Source organism: Cetorhinus maximus, chromosome 14 (assembly GCF_964194155.1).
Source record: "Cetorhinus maximus chromosome 14, sCetMax3.hap1.1, whole genome shotgun sequence".
Taxonomy (NCBI): domain Eukaryota; kingdom Metazoa; phylum Chordata; class Chondrichthyes; order Lamniformes; family Cetorhinidae; genus Cetorhinus; species Cetorhinus maximus.
In genome coordinates, this window is record NC_135892.1 from 17,059,166 (window position 1) to 17,078,423 (window position 19,258).

Here is a 19,258-nt window from a genome sequence, read left to right on the forward strand (position 1 = left end):
ATTTAGCACATCCATTTAGGAGCACATTAGGAGTGCTAAATGAGGGATAGCTGTAAAAGGTGTTGCTATGGGTACCTATGTATGGGATTTGGTAGTGAATTAGCATTTCAGTGACCCAGGCTCTGGGGACACAGGTTCAAATCCCACCATGGCAGCTGGTAGAATTTGAATTTAATTAATAAATCTGGAATTAAAAGCTAGTCTCAGTAATGGTGACCATGAAACCATAAGAAGTAGGCCATTCGGCCCATCGAGTCTGCTCTGACATTCAATGAGATCATGGCTAATCTGATAATCCTCAATTCCACTTCCCTGCCTTCGAAATTATTGTAAAAACCCATCTGGTTCACTAATACCCTCTTGGGAAGGAAATCTGCCATCCTTGTCTGGCCTGCATGTTTTTAAGAGTACAAGGTTATGTTGAATTTGTATAAGTCATCAGTTCAGCCTCAGCTGGAGTATTGCACCACAGTTTAGGAAGAATGTGTAGGCATTAGAGGGGGGTACAGAAAAGATTCGCGAGAATGATTCCAGGGATGAGGAACTTCAGTTTAGAAGACCTCTTTTTCTGGTACGTTAATGACTGTATCATGCCACTTTCTGCTCTCGCCCTGAACTGGAGGATTTCATCCAATTCCATGCTTCCAATTTCCACCCTCCTTTCCCCATTCATCTCTGACTCTTCCTTCCCCTTCCTTGACTTCTCTGTCTTCATTTCTGACACTGGCCTATCAACAAATATTCACTATAAGCCCACCGACTTCCACAGCTACCTTAACCACACTTCCTCACACCCTGCTTCCTGTAAGGACTCCATTCCATTCTCCCAACCCGATCGGATGTGAAATTGTGAGATGACGTCGGGCGAGCATCCTGACGTCATCCCGCGTTTCCGCAATATTTCAGTTGGCGGGGACGCGCAAAAGTCGAAAGTGTGCCCACCGACAATTATGAGGGCAATTAAGCCCATTAATGGTGCAATTGTCTGTCATTATACGTAGCCCGTCCAACCTTACGGTTGGGGGACAGGCAAATTGGCCATGCGGCCTTTGCATTTTTCCACAAACCTCATCCACAGGCGGGACGAGATTCCCGTGATGAAATAAAAGTATAAATAAATTTCTGTGGACAGCATTTTCATTAGCTAAATTTTCAGGCGACTGATTATGAAGCATGGACACTTTTTTTCAGCTTCTGAAACATTTATTTTTGCTGTTTCAGGTCTTCAGCTCTGAGGTAGCTCCCTGCCTTCAGGGAGCTGTCAGCAATGGCTTCGTGTTGCAGCACTTTCTGTTTTTACTGCAGTTTTCCAGCATCCACAGTATCCTGCTTTTGTGTGAATAAAACTCTCATTTGTCCAACTCACAGGACAAATGTCTAAATTATTAAAGTTTATTGTGGGTCATTTACACCTACTTGTGTCAGCAATTGATAGCTCTGTCCTATTTCAAGGAGGTAAACATATCTGACTAGGCACACAACAGCAATAACAATGCTTAAGTCACAGGGGCTGACTCAGGTGGTGTGGAGAGTGTCCAGTTAAAGCATGCAACAATTAGCCTGGGAATTGAGTGTTTTTCGATATTGAAAAGCTGTATTTTTAATTATGGCTCATCCATTGTATCTAATCAAATGCCCAGGATATGATATATCCAAAATCACTAAACTGCTGACATTTTTTTTATTCATTCATGGGATGTGGGCGTCGCTGCAGCATTTATTGCCCATCCCTAATTCCCTTGAGAAGGTGGTGATGAGCTGCCTTCTTGAACCGCTGCAGCCCAAGTGATGTAGGTACATCCACAGTGCAATTGGGGAGGGAGTTCCAGCATTTTGACCCAGCAAGAGTGAAGGAACAGTGATATATTTCCAAGTCAGGATGGTGAGTGGTTTGGAGAGGAGCTTGCAGGTGGTGGTGTTCCCATGTGTCTACTGCCCTTGTCCTTCTAGATTGTAGTGATTGTGGGTTTGGAAGGAGGCTTGGTGAATTCCTGCTGTAGATGGCACACATTGCTGCCACTGTGCATCAGGAGTGGAGGGAGTAAATGTTTGTCCTGGATGGTATCAAGCTTCTTGAGTGTTGTTGGAACTGCACCCACCCAGGCAAATGGAGAGTATTCCATCACACTCCTGACTTGTGTCTTGTAGATGGTGAGCAGGCTTTGGGGAGTCAGGAGATGAGTTACGCGCCGCAGGATTCTTAACCTCTGGCTGCTCTTGTAGCCACAGTATTAAATGTCTAGTCCAGTTCAATTTCTGGTCAATGGTAACCCCCCAGGATGTTCATTCAGTGAAGGTAATGCCTTTGAATGTCAAGGGGCAATGGTTAGATTCTCTCTTGTGGTCATTGCCTGGCACTTGTGTGGCACAAATGTTATTTGCCACTTGTCAGCCCAAGCCTGGATATTGTCCAGGTCTTGCTGCATTTGGACATGGACTGCCTCAGTATCTGAGGAATCGCAAATGGTGCTGAACATTGTACAATTATCAGCGAACATCCCCACTTCTGACCTTATGATGGAAGGAAGGTCATTGATGAAGCAGCTGAAGATGGTTGGGCCTAGGACACTACTCTGAGGAACCCCTAAAGATACATCCTGGAACTGAGATGATTGACCTCCAACAATAACAACCATCTTCCTTTGTGCTAGGTATGACTCCAACCAGTGGAGAGTTTTCCCCTGATTCCCACTGACTCCAGTTTTGCTAGGGCTCCTTTGTGCCACACTCAGTCAAATGCTGCCTTAATGTCGAGGGCAGTCAGTCTCACCTCACCTCTGGATGTCAGTTCTCTTGCCCAGGTTTGGAGCAAGGCTGTAATGAGGTCAGGAGCTGAGTGGCCCTGGCGGAACTCAAACTGAGTGCCAGTAAGCAGGTTATTGCCAAGCAAATACTGCTTGATAGAGCTGTTGATGACCCCTTCCATCACTTTACTGATGATCAAAAGCAGACTGATAGGGCAGTAATTAGCCAGGTTGGATTTGTCCTGCTTTTTTGTGTACAGGACATACCTGGGCAATTTTCCAGATTGTCAGGTAGATGCCAGTGTTGTAGCTGTATTGGAACAGCTTGGCTAGGAGCATGCCTAGTTCTGGAGCACAAGTCTTCAGTACTATTGCCGGAATATTGCCAGGGCCATAGGCTTTGCAGTATCCAATGCCTTCAGCCGTTTTTTCGATATCACGTGGAGTGAATCGAATTGGCTGAAGACTGACACCTGTGATGCTGGGGTTCTCCAGGGGAGACCAAGATGGATCATTCACTTGGCACTTATGGCTGAAGATTGTTGCAAATGTTTCAGCCTTATTTTCTGGACTGATGTGCTGGGCTCCCCCATCATTTGAGGATGGGGATATTTGTGGAGCCTCCTCCTCCAGTGAGTTGTTTAATTGTCCACCACCATTCACAATTGGATGTGGCAGGACTGCAGAGCTTAGATCTGATCCATCGGTTGTGGAATCACCTAGCTCTGTCTGTCTCTTGCTCCTTATGCTGTTTTGCATGCAAGTTGTAGCTTCACCAGATTGACAGCTCATTTTTAGGTATGCCTGGTGCTGCTCCTGGCATGCCCTCCTGCACTCTTCATTGAACATTGACATATTGCACCCATACCAAAAGTGTTCCCTAAAACAGGCAGTGAAGCAATATACATCCAATAGATCGTCCAACACGCAAATAATCCCAGAACTCAGATCTCAAATATGCTCTTGGCTTTTTATCATAGTTTATTTCTGAAAACTTCAAAACAGAAATCACACAGATCAAATTCCTGTTAGTTATTGCATGCTTTGGCTGGACACTGTCCACAAACACTGAGTCCAGCCCACCATTTAAGAATCAGTTACAGTAATTGGGGTGCACTCACCAAACCCCCACAATGTTACATCCACAAAAAAGACAATGAAAATTAGTGGGCTGGCCAGCACAGTAGAAAATTTCAGTGCCTGTCGCCTAGGTAATGTGAGTCGAAGGGAACAGATAGCTTGATTGTCACCCCCTCCCCTCGGAACTTAAACCATTACAAGAATCAAAGTGCAGAATTAAACTTGCAATCCAGATATTTGGGAGACTTCAGAGGCATAACTTCACAACAGATTTTCATATTGGCCCTTCTTTCAAAGTGAAGGTTTATTGTGATGGTAGCAAGATGCACATTGCTTTTAGACAAGTTTTACTCTTTTTCTCATCTGCTAATTGAGAAATCAAACAGATGTATACATTGATAATTCATTTGTATAATTATATAACTCTTAAGTGAATAATGAAGAAAACATTAGACCCAGAAGTGTTGACACTGAATATTTCCTTCTAGCTTGAGTCTTCATTGTTAATTGTATGCGAGTAGCAGGCTTTAACTGGGGTTTCACTCGAGCACATATAAAGAGACACTGATGAAGAGTCATACGGACTCGAAACGTCAACTGTGTTCCTCTCCGCAGATGCTGTCAGGCTTGCTGCGTTTTTCCAGCGATTTTTGTTTTTGTTAAAGAGACACTTATTGAAACTGTGTCTGGTTGAGTTTGGAGGTGAATGCTTGTAAATGTTTCACTATGTAAATGAAGGTAAGACAGAGTAAATACTCCAGTACTATCCTCCACCAACTCACTATCCGGAGTATAGTATTCAGCCGGCTTTAAAAAAGCTAAGGCCACCCGGAGAGACAGGAAGGATCATTCATCTCAGCCACTCCAAGTTGACCGGCTTCAAAGCAGTAATGCGAGGAAGGGACAAAGAAAGAAAATGGGTCTGCACTGACAAAAAGGTGTTCTGCAGAGTTTGATCATTTGACTAAAAAAATGTTGTGCATAATTTAAAAACAGCTGAATTCTCTCAAAATGCAACTGAAGTCCCCCTCCACATGAGGTGCAATGCCAGCACTGTGGAGATGCTACAGATACTATCCATTAAAAACTGACACAAGTTCCATACAAGGTAATAGATCAGAAAAAGCTCCCGGGATCGTAGAAACCAGATGCTCAAGCGCAGTTTGCCCTTCTCAAAGCATTTGTACAAATTGAGAGTATGTTTGTTTGCAAAATCCCTCAGTGGCAAAGGAAGATTGAATCATGAGCTTTTAACAATACCATCCAGTCATCGTTCTGAATTCTATTTCTCTACTGGAGTATCAGACGGAACACCAAAGACAGATTTCCCATACGTGTAGATTCTGGATGAAAAGGGGACAAATCCTTCCTTTACAACAACATTTGTCTTGACAAATTCTTTGGGAGGTTGTTTCGGAGGCTCAAGAGCAATGCTCTCTTGGAGTTCAGCCTGGCACGTGACTTCTATAGAAAAGCAAGCAAAGACCAATTAATGAACGTAGACAAAAGGCCATTTATCATTTTCCCCAAAAAATGGGTTGGGGGAAGGTGTTCCAAGTCATGCTATTTGAGTAGATTAAGGGTATGGCTCAGATATGTTACAAATAAAGCTACCTAGAGAAGGTTAAAAGCACACTGCGTGAGGCATCATCTTGAAAAACAATTTGCATTTATATTGCAACTTTAATGTAGTTTAAAAAAATCCCAAAGCTCTTCACAGGAATGATTATCAAACCAACTTTGACACTGAACCTCACAGGTCAGATATTAGGTCAGATGACCAAAAGCTTGGTCAAAGAGGTAGGCTTTAATCAGGATCTTAAAGGAGGAAAGTGAGGTGCAGAAGGTTAGGAAAGGAATTCAGAGCTAAGTGCCTACCTAGACATCTGAAAAGACAGCCACCAATAGTGGACGAAGATGTGTTAAGAGGCCATAATTATCTGAAAAGGAAGAATGTGCAGGGTTTTGGGAAGAAGGTGGGAGAGTAGCACTAAGGGAATTGCCCATGTGGAGAGCCAGTGCGGCCATGGCAGACTGAATAGCCTCTTTCTGTGCTTAGCAATTATGATAACTGAAGGAATGCAGAGATCTGGAAGGGTTGTAGGACTGGAGGAGGTTTGAGATTCAGAGAGGAGAGGCCATGGGTAAAGGTTGTGAGGTCACCATTGCTGGCTCAAAACTCTAGGAGTCCTCATAGTGGTGTAACTACACCACTCAGACTGCAATGGTCCAAGAGACCTCTCAAGGTCAATTAGGGATGGGTAATAAATGTTGGCCTTTCCAAGACCTCCATGTACAATGAAAGAATTTTTAAAAAGTCTGGTTCAGCCTGAGACAGTGGCCAAGGAGTGCGATGGGAGTCCGAGACTAGGGAATGGGCTTTGTGGCAGGGACCAAAGGCAATGGCGTCAGTTTTCCCAGTATTTAAATGGAGGAAATTTTTGCTCATCCAATACTGGATGCTGGACGAGCACGTGACAAATTTGAGATATTGGAGGGGCTTGAGAGTCATTTCAGGCACAGAGGAGGCCATTCAGCCCATGTCAGGTCCCTGCAGAGCAAACAGTCAGTCTCATTCCGCACTCCGTCCCCGTAACCCTGCAGTTTATCTCCTTCAAAGAGCCCATCCAATTTCCTTTCGAAATCCGTGACCAGATAACCTGTTTTCTTTTTTTGCAATGTTGATTGAGGGATAAATATTGGCACTGGGGATAACTCCCCTGCCCTTCTTCAAAATAGTGCTGGATCTTTTACATCCAGCAGAACAGGCAGATGGGGCCTCGGTTTAACATCTCATCCAAAAGACGGCGCCTACGGCAGTGCAGCACTCCTTTGGAACTTGAGTGTCAGCCTTGATTTTTGTTGTCAAGTCCTGGAGTTGGACTTGAACCCGAATCCAGAACCTTGTGACTCAGATGTAAGTAACTGCTAACAACTGAGTCACTGCTGACACAGTGATCTCTATTCTAAAAGGTACAATTCTGAATGGGGTGCAGAAGCAGAGAGACCTGGGTTTATATGTGTATTAGTCATTGATGTTGGCAGGACAGGTTGATAGAGCAATTAATAAGGCCCAGATTATCCTAGGCATTATTATTAGGTGCATAGAGTATAAAAGCAAGGAGGTTATGGTAAACTTGTATAAATCAATGTTTGGTCTCTACCGGAATATTGCATCCAGTTCTGGGTACAACACTTTAGAAAAGAGGGCATTAGACAGGGTGCAGTAAAGATTCATGAGAATGGTTCCAGGGATGAGGAACTTCAGTTATATAGGAAGATTGGAGAAGCTGGGGCTGGTCTCCTTGGAGAAGACAAGGTTGAGAGGAGATTTGATAGAGATATTCAAAATCATGAGGGCTCTTAGACATAGTAGTAAGGTAAAAGAAAAATACTGCGAAAGCTGGAAATCTGAAATAAAAACAGAAAATGCTGGAAAATCTCAGCAGGTCTGGCAGCATCTGTGGAGAGTTAAGGTTTTGAGTCCATATGACTCCTCTCCACAGATGCTGCCAGACCTACTGAGTTTTTCCAGCACTTTCTGTTTTTATTATGGCGACAAGCTGTTCCTACTGGGGGGGGGGGGGGGGGGCGAGAACAACAGGTTTATGGTTACAGGCAAAAGAAGTAATGGCGACACGAGGAAGACTTTTTCACGCAGCGAGTGATTAAGATCTGGAACGCGCTGCCTGGGATTGTGGTGGTGGCGGTGGCAGGTCCAATCGAGGCAGTCAAGAGGGAATTGGATTATTACCCCCAAAAAAATAATGTGCACGGTTACGGGGAGAAGGCAGGGGAACAGGACTAGGTGCATTGCTCATTGGGAGAGCTGGTGCAGACACGATGGGCCGAAAGGCCTCCTTCTGCACCGTACCCACTCTGTAAAGGGTGAGATTGATTTGGCATCTGATGCCACTTCTCCCCCTAGCCCTGCACATTCTTCCTTTTCAGATAAGAATCCAATTCCCTCTTCCATGCCTCAAACTTGAACCTGGCTCCACCAGGCGACCGCCACACAGGGTGAGGCTTATTTTGCACGCGGTGCTTTTACCGGTGGCGTCCTCGGCGCCGCTCCTGGTGGTCGCCTCTTGTCGCTTCCTTCTCAGGTGGAAGAAGCCGTAGGTGCCGAGCATGGTCCAGACGCCAATGGCATAAACCAGGGAGACCCTGGAATTCCAACGGGCAATATCCTTCAGGGTCATTCTCCCGCAGCACGTGACCAAATGCACGCAGCCACGCCCCTTAGAAACAGGCCCTGCCCTTACCCACGCCCCCTAGAGACAGGCCCCGACCCTATCCACGCCCACTAGAGACAGGTCCCCACCGTATCGACGCCCCCTAGAGACAAACCACGCCCTTATCCACGCCCCCTAGAGACAGGCGCCGACCTTATCCACGGTCCCCCCCCCCCGCCCCAGGGAGGCCACGCCCCCGAAAAACGGGTCACGCCTTCAAACTGTCATGTCTCCACCCCTTTGTCCTGCGCCCTGCCTCCTCCCCTTGGCAGCAATGTCAATTCGAGTTCCAGTAGAATGGTATCGGGTTGCACCCCAACCTCACGCGAACTCGACTCTGGCTGTAAGTGTTATTGTTTCAGGAGGCGCCGCCTTCTTACCACCCTTCGCTCTTATCGGCGCCTCCAGTGAAGTAGGTGAGCGGCCCACTGATACCAACACTCCCACCGCAGCGTCCCCTCTGCCCGGTCCTCCCACCGCAGCGCCCTCTCCAGCCGGCCTTCCCGCCGCAGCGCCCCCTCTGCCCGGTCCTCCCACTTTAGCGCCCCCTCTGCCCGGTCCTCCCATCGCAGCGCCTCCTCCAACCGGCCCTCCCAACGCAGCGCCCCCACTGCCCGGTCTTCCCACCGCAGCGCCCCCCCCTCTGCCCGGTTCTCCCACCGCAGCGCCCCCCTCTGCCCGGTCCTCCCACCGCAGCGCCATCTCCAACCAGTCCTCCCACCGCAGCGCCCCCTCCAACCGGTCCTCCCACCGCAGTGCCCCCTCCAATTAGTCTTCCTACCGTAACGCCGCCCCCAGTCTTCCAGCTACAGCGCCCCCCGCCCCAGCTGCCCGGTATTCCTCTGGCTGGGAAATACAAGGTAAACCATATGAATTATGGAGACCCTTACAACATGGAAGGAGGCTATTCGGCCCATCGAGTCCTTGCTGGCTGTATGTAGAGGAATCCAATCAGACTCTATCTCCAGCAAGTTTATTTCCCTTGTGCTCTTCCAATTTTCTTCTGAAATGGTCGAATTGCCTGTCATTCCTACTTCCACAATAAAGGTTTTCTGCATTTGCAGAATAGCCTCATGATTTATTTTACTTTGTTAAAAAATATTTTCTGCATGTTTCCCTTCTGCAACCTGTTCCCATGTAACAGGTCAGGGGGCTAATGGCCTCTTCCTGTTCCTATCTAACAGGTTGAGGGACTCAATAGCCTCCTCCTGTTCCTAATTAACAACTCAAGGGGATGAATGGCCTCCTGTTCCTATGTAATAGCTCAAGGGGCTGAATGGCCTCCCATTCCTATGTAACAGGTCAAGGGGCCGAATGTCCTCCTCCCGTTCCTGTGTAATAGGTCAAGGGGCTGAATGGCCTCCTACTGTTCCTATGTAACAGGTCAAGAGGCAGAATTTCCTCCTCTTGTGTAATCGGTTAAGGGGGGCTGAATGGTCTCCTCCTGTTCTTAATTAACAAGTCAAGGGGCTGAAGAACCTCATCCTCTTCTGGGTGGAGCGATTCAATCAGTCCCATCCCTCTAATTAATTAGACTAATGTGGAACTAAGTGGTACATTCACAGGAAAGTCCTGGATTCCCATCCCCTGAGCCAGTCGTATCGTCTAGAGGTACTCCCCTTTTACAAGGTTTGTTCCTGCCCTTACCCCACCACACTCCATTATCCAGAGGCCTGTATTAAGAGTCAACTGAACCCGAATGCACCACTGCAGCAGTTTGTGAATTTGAATCTGTTTTTGAAAAAAATCGGAAAATTAAAAAGGTGATATTAACAGTAAAAATTACACATAGCAGATGAAATTTTGCCAGACAAACTCTGCTACCCAGGAAGTATGTTAACATCGGATGGAAAGTGCGACCAAGAAATAAAACAAAGGATTGGAATGGTCAAAAAGATGCATTTCACAAAATGAAAAAGATTATGATCAATTCAAAATTAGCCATGAAAACAAAACTGAGAATCCTGGAATGCTACATCACACCAATTTTGACTATGAAAGCGAGTGTTGGACCATCAGTGAAGCAATGCAGAGAAGAATTGAGCCTGCAGTGTTATGGTTTTTGAGGCGAATAATGAAAATATCTCGGACAAGTCACACTACCAGTGAAGAGGTACTGGTAAAATCTGAGACGAAGGGAACTCAGGAGTAGCAGTTGGAATTTCTTGAGCACATAGTAAGAATTTTTTTTTCTTTACTCTTTCATGGGATGTGGGCATCGTTGGCAAGGCCAGCATTTGTTGCCCATCCCTAATTGCCCTTGAACTGAGTGTCTTGCCACACCATTTCAGAGGGCAGTTAAGAGTCAAACACATTGCTGTAGGTCTGGAGTCACAAGTAGGCCAGACCTTCCCTGAAAGACATTAGTGAATTAGATGGGTTTTTGCAAAAATCAACAGTGGTTTCATGGTCACCATTATTGAGACTAGCTTTTCAATTCCAGATTATTAATTGAATTTAAATTCCACCAGCAGCCATGGTGGGATTTGAACCCTTATCCCCAGAACATTAGCCTGGGCCTCTTTCTAGATTACTAGTCTAATGATGTTACCACTACACCACCAACTCCCCCTAACAGTCATGATTTAGAAAGTCTGATGCTGATGGGAAGCATCCATGGTGAAAGAGATCGAAATAGACGAAGAATGGTCTTTTTAAAGAGCCTCACAAACTGGATGAATGCACCACCAGCAAAGATGATCCACGCCTCTGAACCAAGATTAACATGGAGGTCCATGGTCACTAATGCCTTCTTAGGGCATGGGTACCTGAAGAGAGAGAGAACAGATGCACCTAAACACAGGAAAATGTGAGCTGGTCTATTTTGGTAGGAAGCATTACAATACAAGTTACATGGTACAATTGTAAACAGGATGCAAGAACAGGGCTGTTTGTGTACTAGTCATTGAAGGCAGCAGGTCAGGTTAACAAAGCAGTTAATTAAGTATATGGGTCCTAGGTTTTATAAGCAGAGGCATGTTAAAATCAGGATGTTATGCTAAACCTTTATAAAATACTTGTTAAGCCGTAGCTGGCGTATTCTATCTAGTTCTGGACACCAAATGGAAAATGTCAAGGCTTTGGAGAGGGTACAGATTAAAACCATTAGAATGGTTTTAGGGATGAGGGATTAGAATTACGTGGATAGACTGGAGAAGCTTGGGGATATTGTAGGTATACCTACACCGCATGAACTGCAGCAGTTCAAGAAGGTGGTTCACCACCACCTTCTCAAGGGAATTTAGGGATGGACAATAAATGCTGGCCTAGTCAGCAATGCTCACAACCCTTGAAAGAATGATAAAAGTAAAAATTCTCTTTAGAACAGAGAAAGCCAAGAGAAGATTTGATAGGGATGTTCAAAATCATGAAGGGTTTAGACAGAGTAAATAAAGAGAAACCATTTCCAGTGGCTGAAGGGTCAATAACGAGAGGCCACAGACTTAAGATGCTGGCAAAAGAATGAGCGATGACATGAGGAAAAGCTTTTTTGTGCAATGAGTGGTTAGAATTTGGAATGTACTGATGGGGTGATGGATACAGGTTCAATAAGTAGTCTTCAAAAAGAAATTGGATAAATACTTGAGGAAGTACTGCTATAGGGATATGGGGAAAGAGCAGGAGGGATTGGGACTAACTGGACTGCTCTTTAAAAGAGCCTGTGCAGACTTGATGGGCTGAATGGCCTCCGTCTATGCTGTACTGTTCTATGATTCTATGAACCAGTCCAGAATTAATAGTCACATGGAAAAATGTGGATTGATTCAGAAGAGTCAGCTTGGATTTGTTAAAGGAAAATCATGTCTAACCACTTGCTGGAATTTTTTGAAGAGGTAACAGATGGTTAATGAGGGCAAGGCCATTGATGTGGTGTATATGGACTTCCAAAAGGCATTTGATACCGTGCCACAGAACAGATTTGTGAGGAGAGTTATAGGTCATGGAATAAAAGGGACAGTGGCAACGTGGATACAAAATTGGTTGAGGGATAGGGAACATTGAGTAATGGTTAGTGGGGTTTTTTTTGGGCTGGAAGGAGGTTTGTAGTGGAGCTCCCCAGGGGCCAATATCGGGACTCTTTCTTTTCCTGATATATATAAATGATCTAGATCTTGGTGTGCAGGGGACAATTTCAAAGTTTGCAGGTGACACAAAACTTGGGAGAATTGTAAACTGTGAGGAGGACAGTGTAGAACTTCAAAAGGATATTGACATATTAGTGGAGTTGGCAGCTAGGTGACAGATGAAGTTCAATGTGGAGAAGTGTGAGGTGGTACACTTTGGTACAAAGAACATAGAGAGACAGTATACACTAAAGGTTGTTATTCTAATGCGTGTGCAGGAGCAGGGAGACCTGGGTGCATATGTACATAAGTCATTAAAGGTGGCAGGACAGGTACGGAGAGCTGTTTCTAAAGCATACAGTATTCTAGGCTTCATTAATAGGGGCATAGAGTGCAAGAGCAGGGAAGTTTTGATGAGCTTACATAAAGACACTGGTTAGACCTCAGCTGGAGTATTGTACACAGTTCTGGGTGCCACACTGTAGGAAAGACGTGAACGCATTGGAGAGAGTGCAAAAGAGGTTTATGAGAATGGTCCCAGGGATGAGACACTTCGGTTATGAGGAAAGATTGGAGAGGTTGGGATTGTTTTCCTTGGAGTGGAGAAGGCTAAAAGGAGACTTGATAGAAGTTTTCAAAATCATGGGGGGTCTAGACAGAGTAGATAGGGAGAAACTGTTCCCACTCGTAAAAGGATCGAGAACCAGAGGGCACAGTTTTAAGTGTTTCGCAAAAGAAGCAAATGCGAGGTGAGAGAAAACTTTTTCACACAGCGAGTAATTAGGGTTTGGAATGCACTGCCTGGAAGTGTGGTGGAGGCAGGTTCAATTAAGGCATTCAAGAGGGCATTGGATGATTATTTAAATAGAAACAATGTGCAGGGTTACAGGGAAAAGACAGGAGATTGGCACTAAGTTAAAATGCCCAGAAAGCCGGTGCAGACAGGATGGGTCAAATGGCCTCCTTCTGCACTGTAACAATTCTGTGGTTCTATGATTTAACATGTTTCCCCTTGTGGGGGAGTCTAAAACTAGGGGACACAGTGTAAAAATTAAAGGTCTCCCATTTAAGACAGATGAGGAGAATATTTTTCTCTCAGAAGGTCATTAGTCTGTGGAACTATTTTCCCCAGAAAGCAATGGAGGCTGGGTCACTGAATATATTCAAGGCTGAGTTAGATAGATTTTTGATCAACTTGGGAGTCAAGGATCATGGGGGCTGTGGATGTAGGGGTGGGGGAGCAGACAGGAAAGTGGATTTGAGGCCACAATCAGATCAGACATGATTTTATTGAATGGGGTCAAATAGCCTTCTCCTGCTCCTACTTCTCATGTTCAATGATTGTGAAGCATGTAGAAGATTTGCGATGGCATAACGGACATTCTTGTTATGCTTCCCATGAACATCCATTGTGCAGCCTTGCATTCTTTTCAACAGTATCCTTCATTTCAGAACTCCTTCCTTTGCCCTGTATATCCCTGGACATGGCCTTTATTATTATCCGTGTGTGTTGTGAATGTTCATGTACCCACCCTGACAGATGGGCAGATAGATCCCTGTACTCTCGGCAATTTCAAAGCTTCATCTATCTTTTCTCTTTGCAGACGTTAACTAGACTGCTTTGTGCATCTGTCATTTGTTGTTTCCCCTTTTTATTTCACTCTTCCTGGAGACATTTGCTGAACACATGGTTAGGATCGTTAATAAGGACTTCAACAACCTCCTTTGCCATCCAGTCTGTCATTATGTGAATTACAATCTGTAATATATTTCCCAAAAGAGTGTGGAAGCCACTGTGATGGATAAAGACTTGAAGTGGAAAAAATTGCAGAGCTAGGGGAAAGGGTAGGGGGGTGGAACGAATTGGATAAGTCAACAAAGGCAGGCATGGACTGAATTGGCTCCTGTACTTTATCACTCTATAATGTTATAACAGTTTGAACTCATGATTGATTACTAAATCTCAGCAAAATATTGTACTTGCTCAAATTAGAGAGGTTTAACCCTACGACCCTACAGATGGCGGCAATGCACTCTCTGTATTGGCAGAGCTAAAGAAGTGAAATTCGCAGCTATGCTTCATGAGTGTGTGTGTGTTGCAGAGTGGACAAACTAAAGAAGGGTAGATGGATCAAGGATGAATGGATAGAGGATTAAAGGGTGCATGTACAGAACATATAAGGCATTGAAAGTGCTATTGAGCCACAAAGGACACCACAGTCAATGTAAAGAAGCGTTGAAATACTTGCATATACAGGGCGTTAATTCCCTATCTGCACTATGGTTGATTGGATCATCAATTTCTCAGGCCTTCCATTGATGACTGAAAAGCTTGACCCAGCAAACTACAGGTGGTCTTCTACTGGTCACAGCATAGGTGAGTCACAGTAACACCCTGACATGCATCCAAGGTTTAAATACTCCGTGCCCCAGTAACACAAGTTTTGGGAACTCTTCCTGGTAACATAACTGCAGCAGTTGTGTGTTTTTTTTTGCAGTTTCTTGGCCTTCTCCTGAACTAGCACAGCTGTCAATTTTGAGCTGACGCCCCTAAGAGCTGCAGCTGTATTTTATTTCCTGCTCGCCTCTCCCCAGTGAGTTTCAGCCCAACCTCACTGAGTATAAGTCTCCGTCTTGGATAATCCCCCGAGATCAGGCTAGCATATTAAAGTAACCCTACTGCTTGAGTGGGCAGGATGTGATTTTTTCTTTTTACTACATACGAGGTAGGACGTGATCTGTTGCTATCACCAAATAGTCTGGTCACAGATTATTATCTGGCAGACACCACAAAGCTCAAAATAGTGATGATGTATTTTGACCATACATACTTTAGATTGAAGAATGAGAAGTGGTGACATGAACTAAATGGTACATTTTTAAAGGTGGATGCAGGAACAAAGTGATCTAGAGCCTCACATACACAAGTCTTTGAAGGTGGCAGGACAAGCTGATAATCCTATTAAAAATACATATTGGATTCTGATTTGCTTTTTAAAAAAAAACGCAAAAGTTATGGCTTTACAAATCACTGGTTAAGACTCAACTTGGGTTGTGTTCAATTCTGGGCACCACACCTTAGGAAGGATGTCAAGGCTTTGGAAAGGGTGCAGAGATTTACTAGAATAGTACCATGGAGGAGTGACTGGATAAGCTGAGGTTGTTCTCCTCAGAGCAGAGAAGGTTAAAGGGAGGTTTAATAGAGGTGTTTGTAATGATGATTTTGAGAAGAGTAAATAGGGAAAAACTGGTTTTCACTGACAGGAGGACCAGTAACCAGAGGAAACAGATTTAAGCTAATCGGCGAGCAGAAGGGAAATTAGATTGGATTTTAATTATTCATTCTTTCATGGAATAAAGGTGGCACTGGCAAGGCCAGCATTTGTTTCACAAACCTAACTGCCCTTGAACTGAGGGGCTTACTAGAGCCATTTTAGTTAGGGCAGTTGAGAGTCAAACACATTGCTGTGGGTCTGGAGTCACAAGTAGGCCAGACCAGGTAAGGATGACAGATTTCCTTCCCTAAAGGACATTAGTGAACCATTATGACAATCAATAGTCACCATTACTGTGATCAGCTTTCAATTCCAGATTTATTAATTGAATTCAAATTCCACCAGCTGCCATGGTTGGATTTGAACCCATGGTCAGAATCACAGTGCAGAAGAGGCCCTTCGGCCCATCGAGTCTGCACCAACACGTGAGAAACGTGTGACCTACCTACCTAATCCCATTTACCAGCACTTGGCCCATAGCCTTGAATGTTATGACGTGCCAAGTGCTCATCCAGGTACTTTTTAAAGGATGTGAGGCAACCCGTCTCCACCACCCTCCCAGGCAGTGCATTCCAGACCGTCACTACCATCTGGGTAAAAAAGTTTTTCCTCACATTCCCCCTAAACCTCCTGCCCCTCACCTTGAACTTATGCCCCCTTGTGACTGTCCCTTCAACTAAGGGGAACAGCTGCTCCCTATCCACCCTGTCCATGCCCCTCATAATCTTGTACACCTCGATCAGGTCGCCCCTCAGTCTTCTCTGCTCCAACGAAAACAACCCGAGTCTATCCAACAGAGCATTAGCCTGGGCCTCTGTATTACTAGTACAATGACATTACCAATCTGTGCCAGTAGCATCCAACAAGCACAGTGAGATTTATAACCAGTTAACCAGCCATTAATTGCCATGAGCCTTCACATATTGTGGGTTGATGTAGCTGTATCTATCAATTTGCTTATGACTGGGTGTGGAGTTTGCTGCTTTTCAATTAAACGGGTCAACTCTGGTTGACAGCAATTGTTAAAATTAATTATCTAAAAATAACTAGTCTGTTAGGGAGAGATGAGGAATCCAGGCACATTGGGATAAGTAATTTTGTTACCCCAACCCCCCTCCCAGCTAGATTGAAATCATAATAATCCATTGATTTAAATTAATGTGAAAGCTGTTTGATTAAAGCTAGGATGTAATTGAGTGACATTCAAGGTCTTAAGATATTAATTTGGACATGGATCATGATAGTACTGTGATAATTTTGGTTTTAGGGGACTAGAAGACACAGGAACATAGTTTAATGAAGCAGCAAGTTGTTGCATAGCTCCATTGTGCTCCGACGCATTGCTACTTATAGAAAAACCCAGTGATTAAAGTTGAGTATTGCAAAAAAAAACTGGGCAATAAATCTAGGGAATAAAGTTGTACCAAAAATGTTATTGACAGAAAGAAATTGCTTTCTCTGTTTCACTGCTTTCAATGTCATCGTTCCTTGACTCTGCCCAAATTGAAACCCAGGCCAGACCAAGTTCTGTACTTCTTCCTAACTTCCCTTCAGTGAATCACAATAATGTCGTTAACAGAATCAGACTCCAAGCTGATCAGATGCACTGTGGCACCATGGACGTCGACAGTGTTTGAGAAGTGCCTGGCCACTAAGGCTGAATCAGGAGATAGTCTTTAAAACGATGCCGCATTCCTGGCCCAATGCCAGTGGTTGGTTGACACACTCTGAACATCCAGATTCCCTTTGAGAATAGTGAACATTAGCAATGCTTCAGTTGCATTTTTACATGAACTCCTCTGGGCCTGCAACTGAATGGATAGCACACAGTGGTAATAAGGTAACAGTGACTGTTCAACAACTTGCTTGTCCTTAAATAATAGTCAAAAGTAATTCACTGTATCGTACAAAATTCAACTATAAACGAGCAAGATTTGTGCAGCAATTGACAAGATTTGTGCAGCGATTGACAAGATTTGTGCAGCGATTGCCTAAATAATAGGAAATCAGGTAGAATGGTGAAGAGGTCAGTCATGTTTTGTAGTTTGATTTGTCCTTAATCATTCTTCCATTTCCTTATTCAGAAGCAACTCCTGTTACTTTACAGTTCATTGCTGGTATCTCTGCAGCACTTTACCCCAAAACCATTCCTCATACATGAATGTTGACAATGTCAACAGATCTTTTGGCTATGCTGGATCCTCTTTAGTTGGATGCATATTATTCTGGAGAGGGAAGGGCATGGGAGTCCCTGAATAATGATCAAGGACAGGAGCTTCCCCCATTTCTCCTTCCCTAGCCTCCAAAACACACAGACCCATTTGTAGCCCATATAACTTGATCTAAGATTTCAAATGTCCGCCTTCTTGCTTGTGTGTACTACATTAGGTAGTACCTTTGTCTAGGTGATTGTGAGATTTCCCTCTCCACGTTCATGCTCTTTCACTTCGTCAAATCCAAGTGAAATGAGGTGGTCATTTCTGAAAATTCTAATTCACACAAAAGTTGTACAGCATTAATGATAAGAACTATAACATTGCAATATTTCAAGAGATTGCCTCGAGTCACATTGTGGTTCAACTCTTGGTAAAAATCCGTGGTAATAGCTGTCGATTGATGTCGCATCCATTAAGAGGTTACCAGTGTGATTCCCTTCCTCCCTCAGTGAGTAAAACAAATCTGAACAATGGGAGTTGCTTCCAAAGACTGGAAGCAACAGGCCATATTTGTCTTCACAAAATAAGTACCAGTTTTTCCAAAAAGGGTTGAAACATCAACAGTGATGGTATTTCCTTCAATGAGGCTTAGCACAAGTCTGAGGACAGGTAATTTTACGATTCTGTTAGAAAGAGATTTGGAATTATATTAGTTATAGATTAAGACCATCAATGCAGGAGATGAAGTTCGTTACGAAACTAGCAACTTCCCAGATAATTTATGTTGCAGCCCAAGTTACGTACACAAAGACAAACAGGAATAAATGTCTTGCAGAAGCATGTGGTGGTGCAGTGGCTGTGTCACTGGACTAATAATCCAGACAATTGGATCAATAATACAGAACATGAGTTCAAATCCCAATATGGGGTTTCCGAGCTTGTTGAACTGTGACAACATTTGACCCAGAAGCTCTATTGTAAGGAAAACTTGTAATTTCTTTAAAAGTCTGGGGAATCTGTAATTTTCTTGGATAAGAGAAATGCTGGTCCATGCGACCTGGTGACTCTTGACATGGAAGCAGTACCAACATGAAGGAAGTTAAGACAGAAGGCATGTGACCAGACACAAAAGGAGAGTTGCAGACACGAAGAAGAGCTGGAGCCATAAAGTGATCAGCATACGGATGCAGATTCAAAGAAGTGCAGTGGCGGGAAGCAGTTATCAAAGTCCAGTAGTGCATTTAGGAGCAAGCCAGTTTTCTGTTTGGCAGCAAAAAGAAAAAAACATTACAGAAGCTTTTGAGGGAGCCTTGGATGACCCAGCTAAAAGGGAGTGAATCCTAAAAGCAGTATGAATAGCTCACTTGCAAAAAAATCTAAGAGTTTGCATCAGAGGACCAGATCAGGAACTGGGTATGGTTGGTTGGTCAGTTGAAAAGGAACTCTGGAAGGATGCCCCATCAGGACTTCCGTAACCCAGGGTGAGAGGATTCATAGACTATATCCAGGGACCTCAGATAGAATACATCTGCCACTGAACATCACTTGAGGGCTGAATCTATTGACTGGGAAAGTGAGAAATCCTACATGTCAGAGGCCGAGTTGGAAAGACTGAGATTGCACATTTATGGAGGGAGTGATGCGGATGCTTGTGATTGCGTTAGTCATATCTTTGTATCAACTATTTAAATTGAAATTCAAGTT

General features: G+C 44.3%; 1 protein-coding gene across 1 annotated transcript; it reads right to left on the reverse strand.

Annotated features, from left to right (window-relative positions):
• Positions 1-3,707: 3,707 nt before the first annotated feature.
• On the reverse strand, positions 3,708-8,509 carry LOC144689468 (small integral membrane protein 26-like). Its single transcript, XM_078556577.1, has 2 exons — positions 7,876-8,509; positions 3,708-5,288 (listed from the first exon to the last, which is right to left on the reverse strand). The coding sequence occupies exons 1-2, from the start codon at positions 8,024-8,026 to the stop codon at positions 5,107-5,109; spliced, it is 333 nt and encodes a 110-aa protein (XP_078412703.1). The 5' UTR covers positions 8,027-8,509; the 3' UTR covers positions 3,708-5,106.
• Between the last annotated feature and the right edge of the window lie 10,749 nt (positions 8,510-19,258).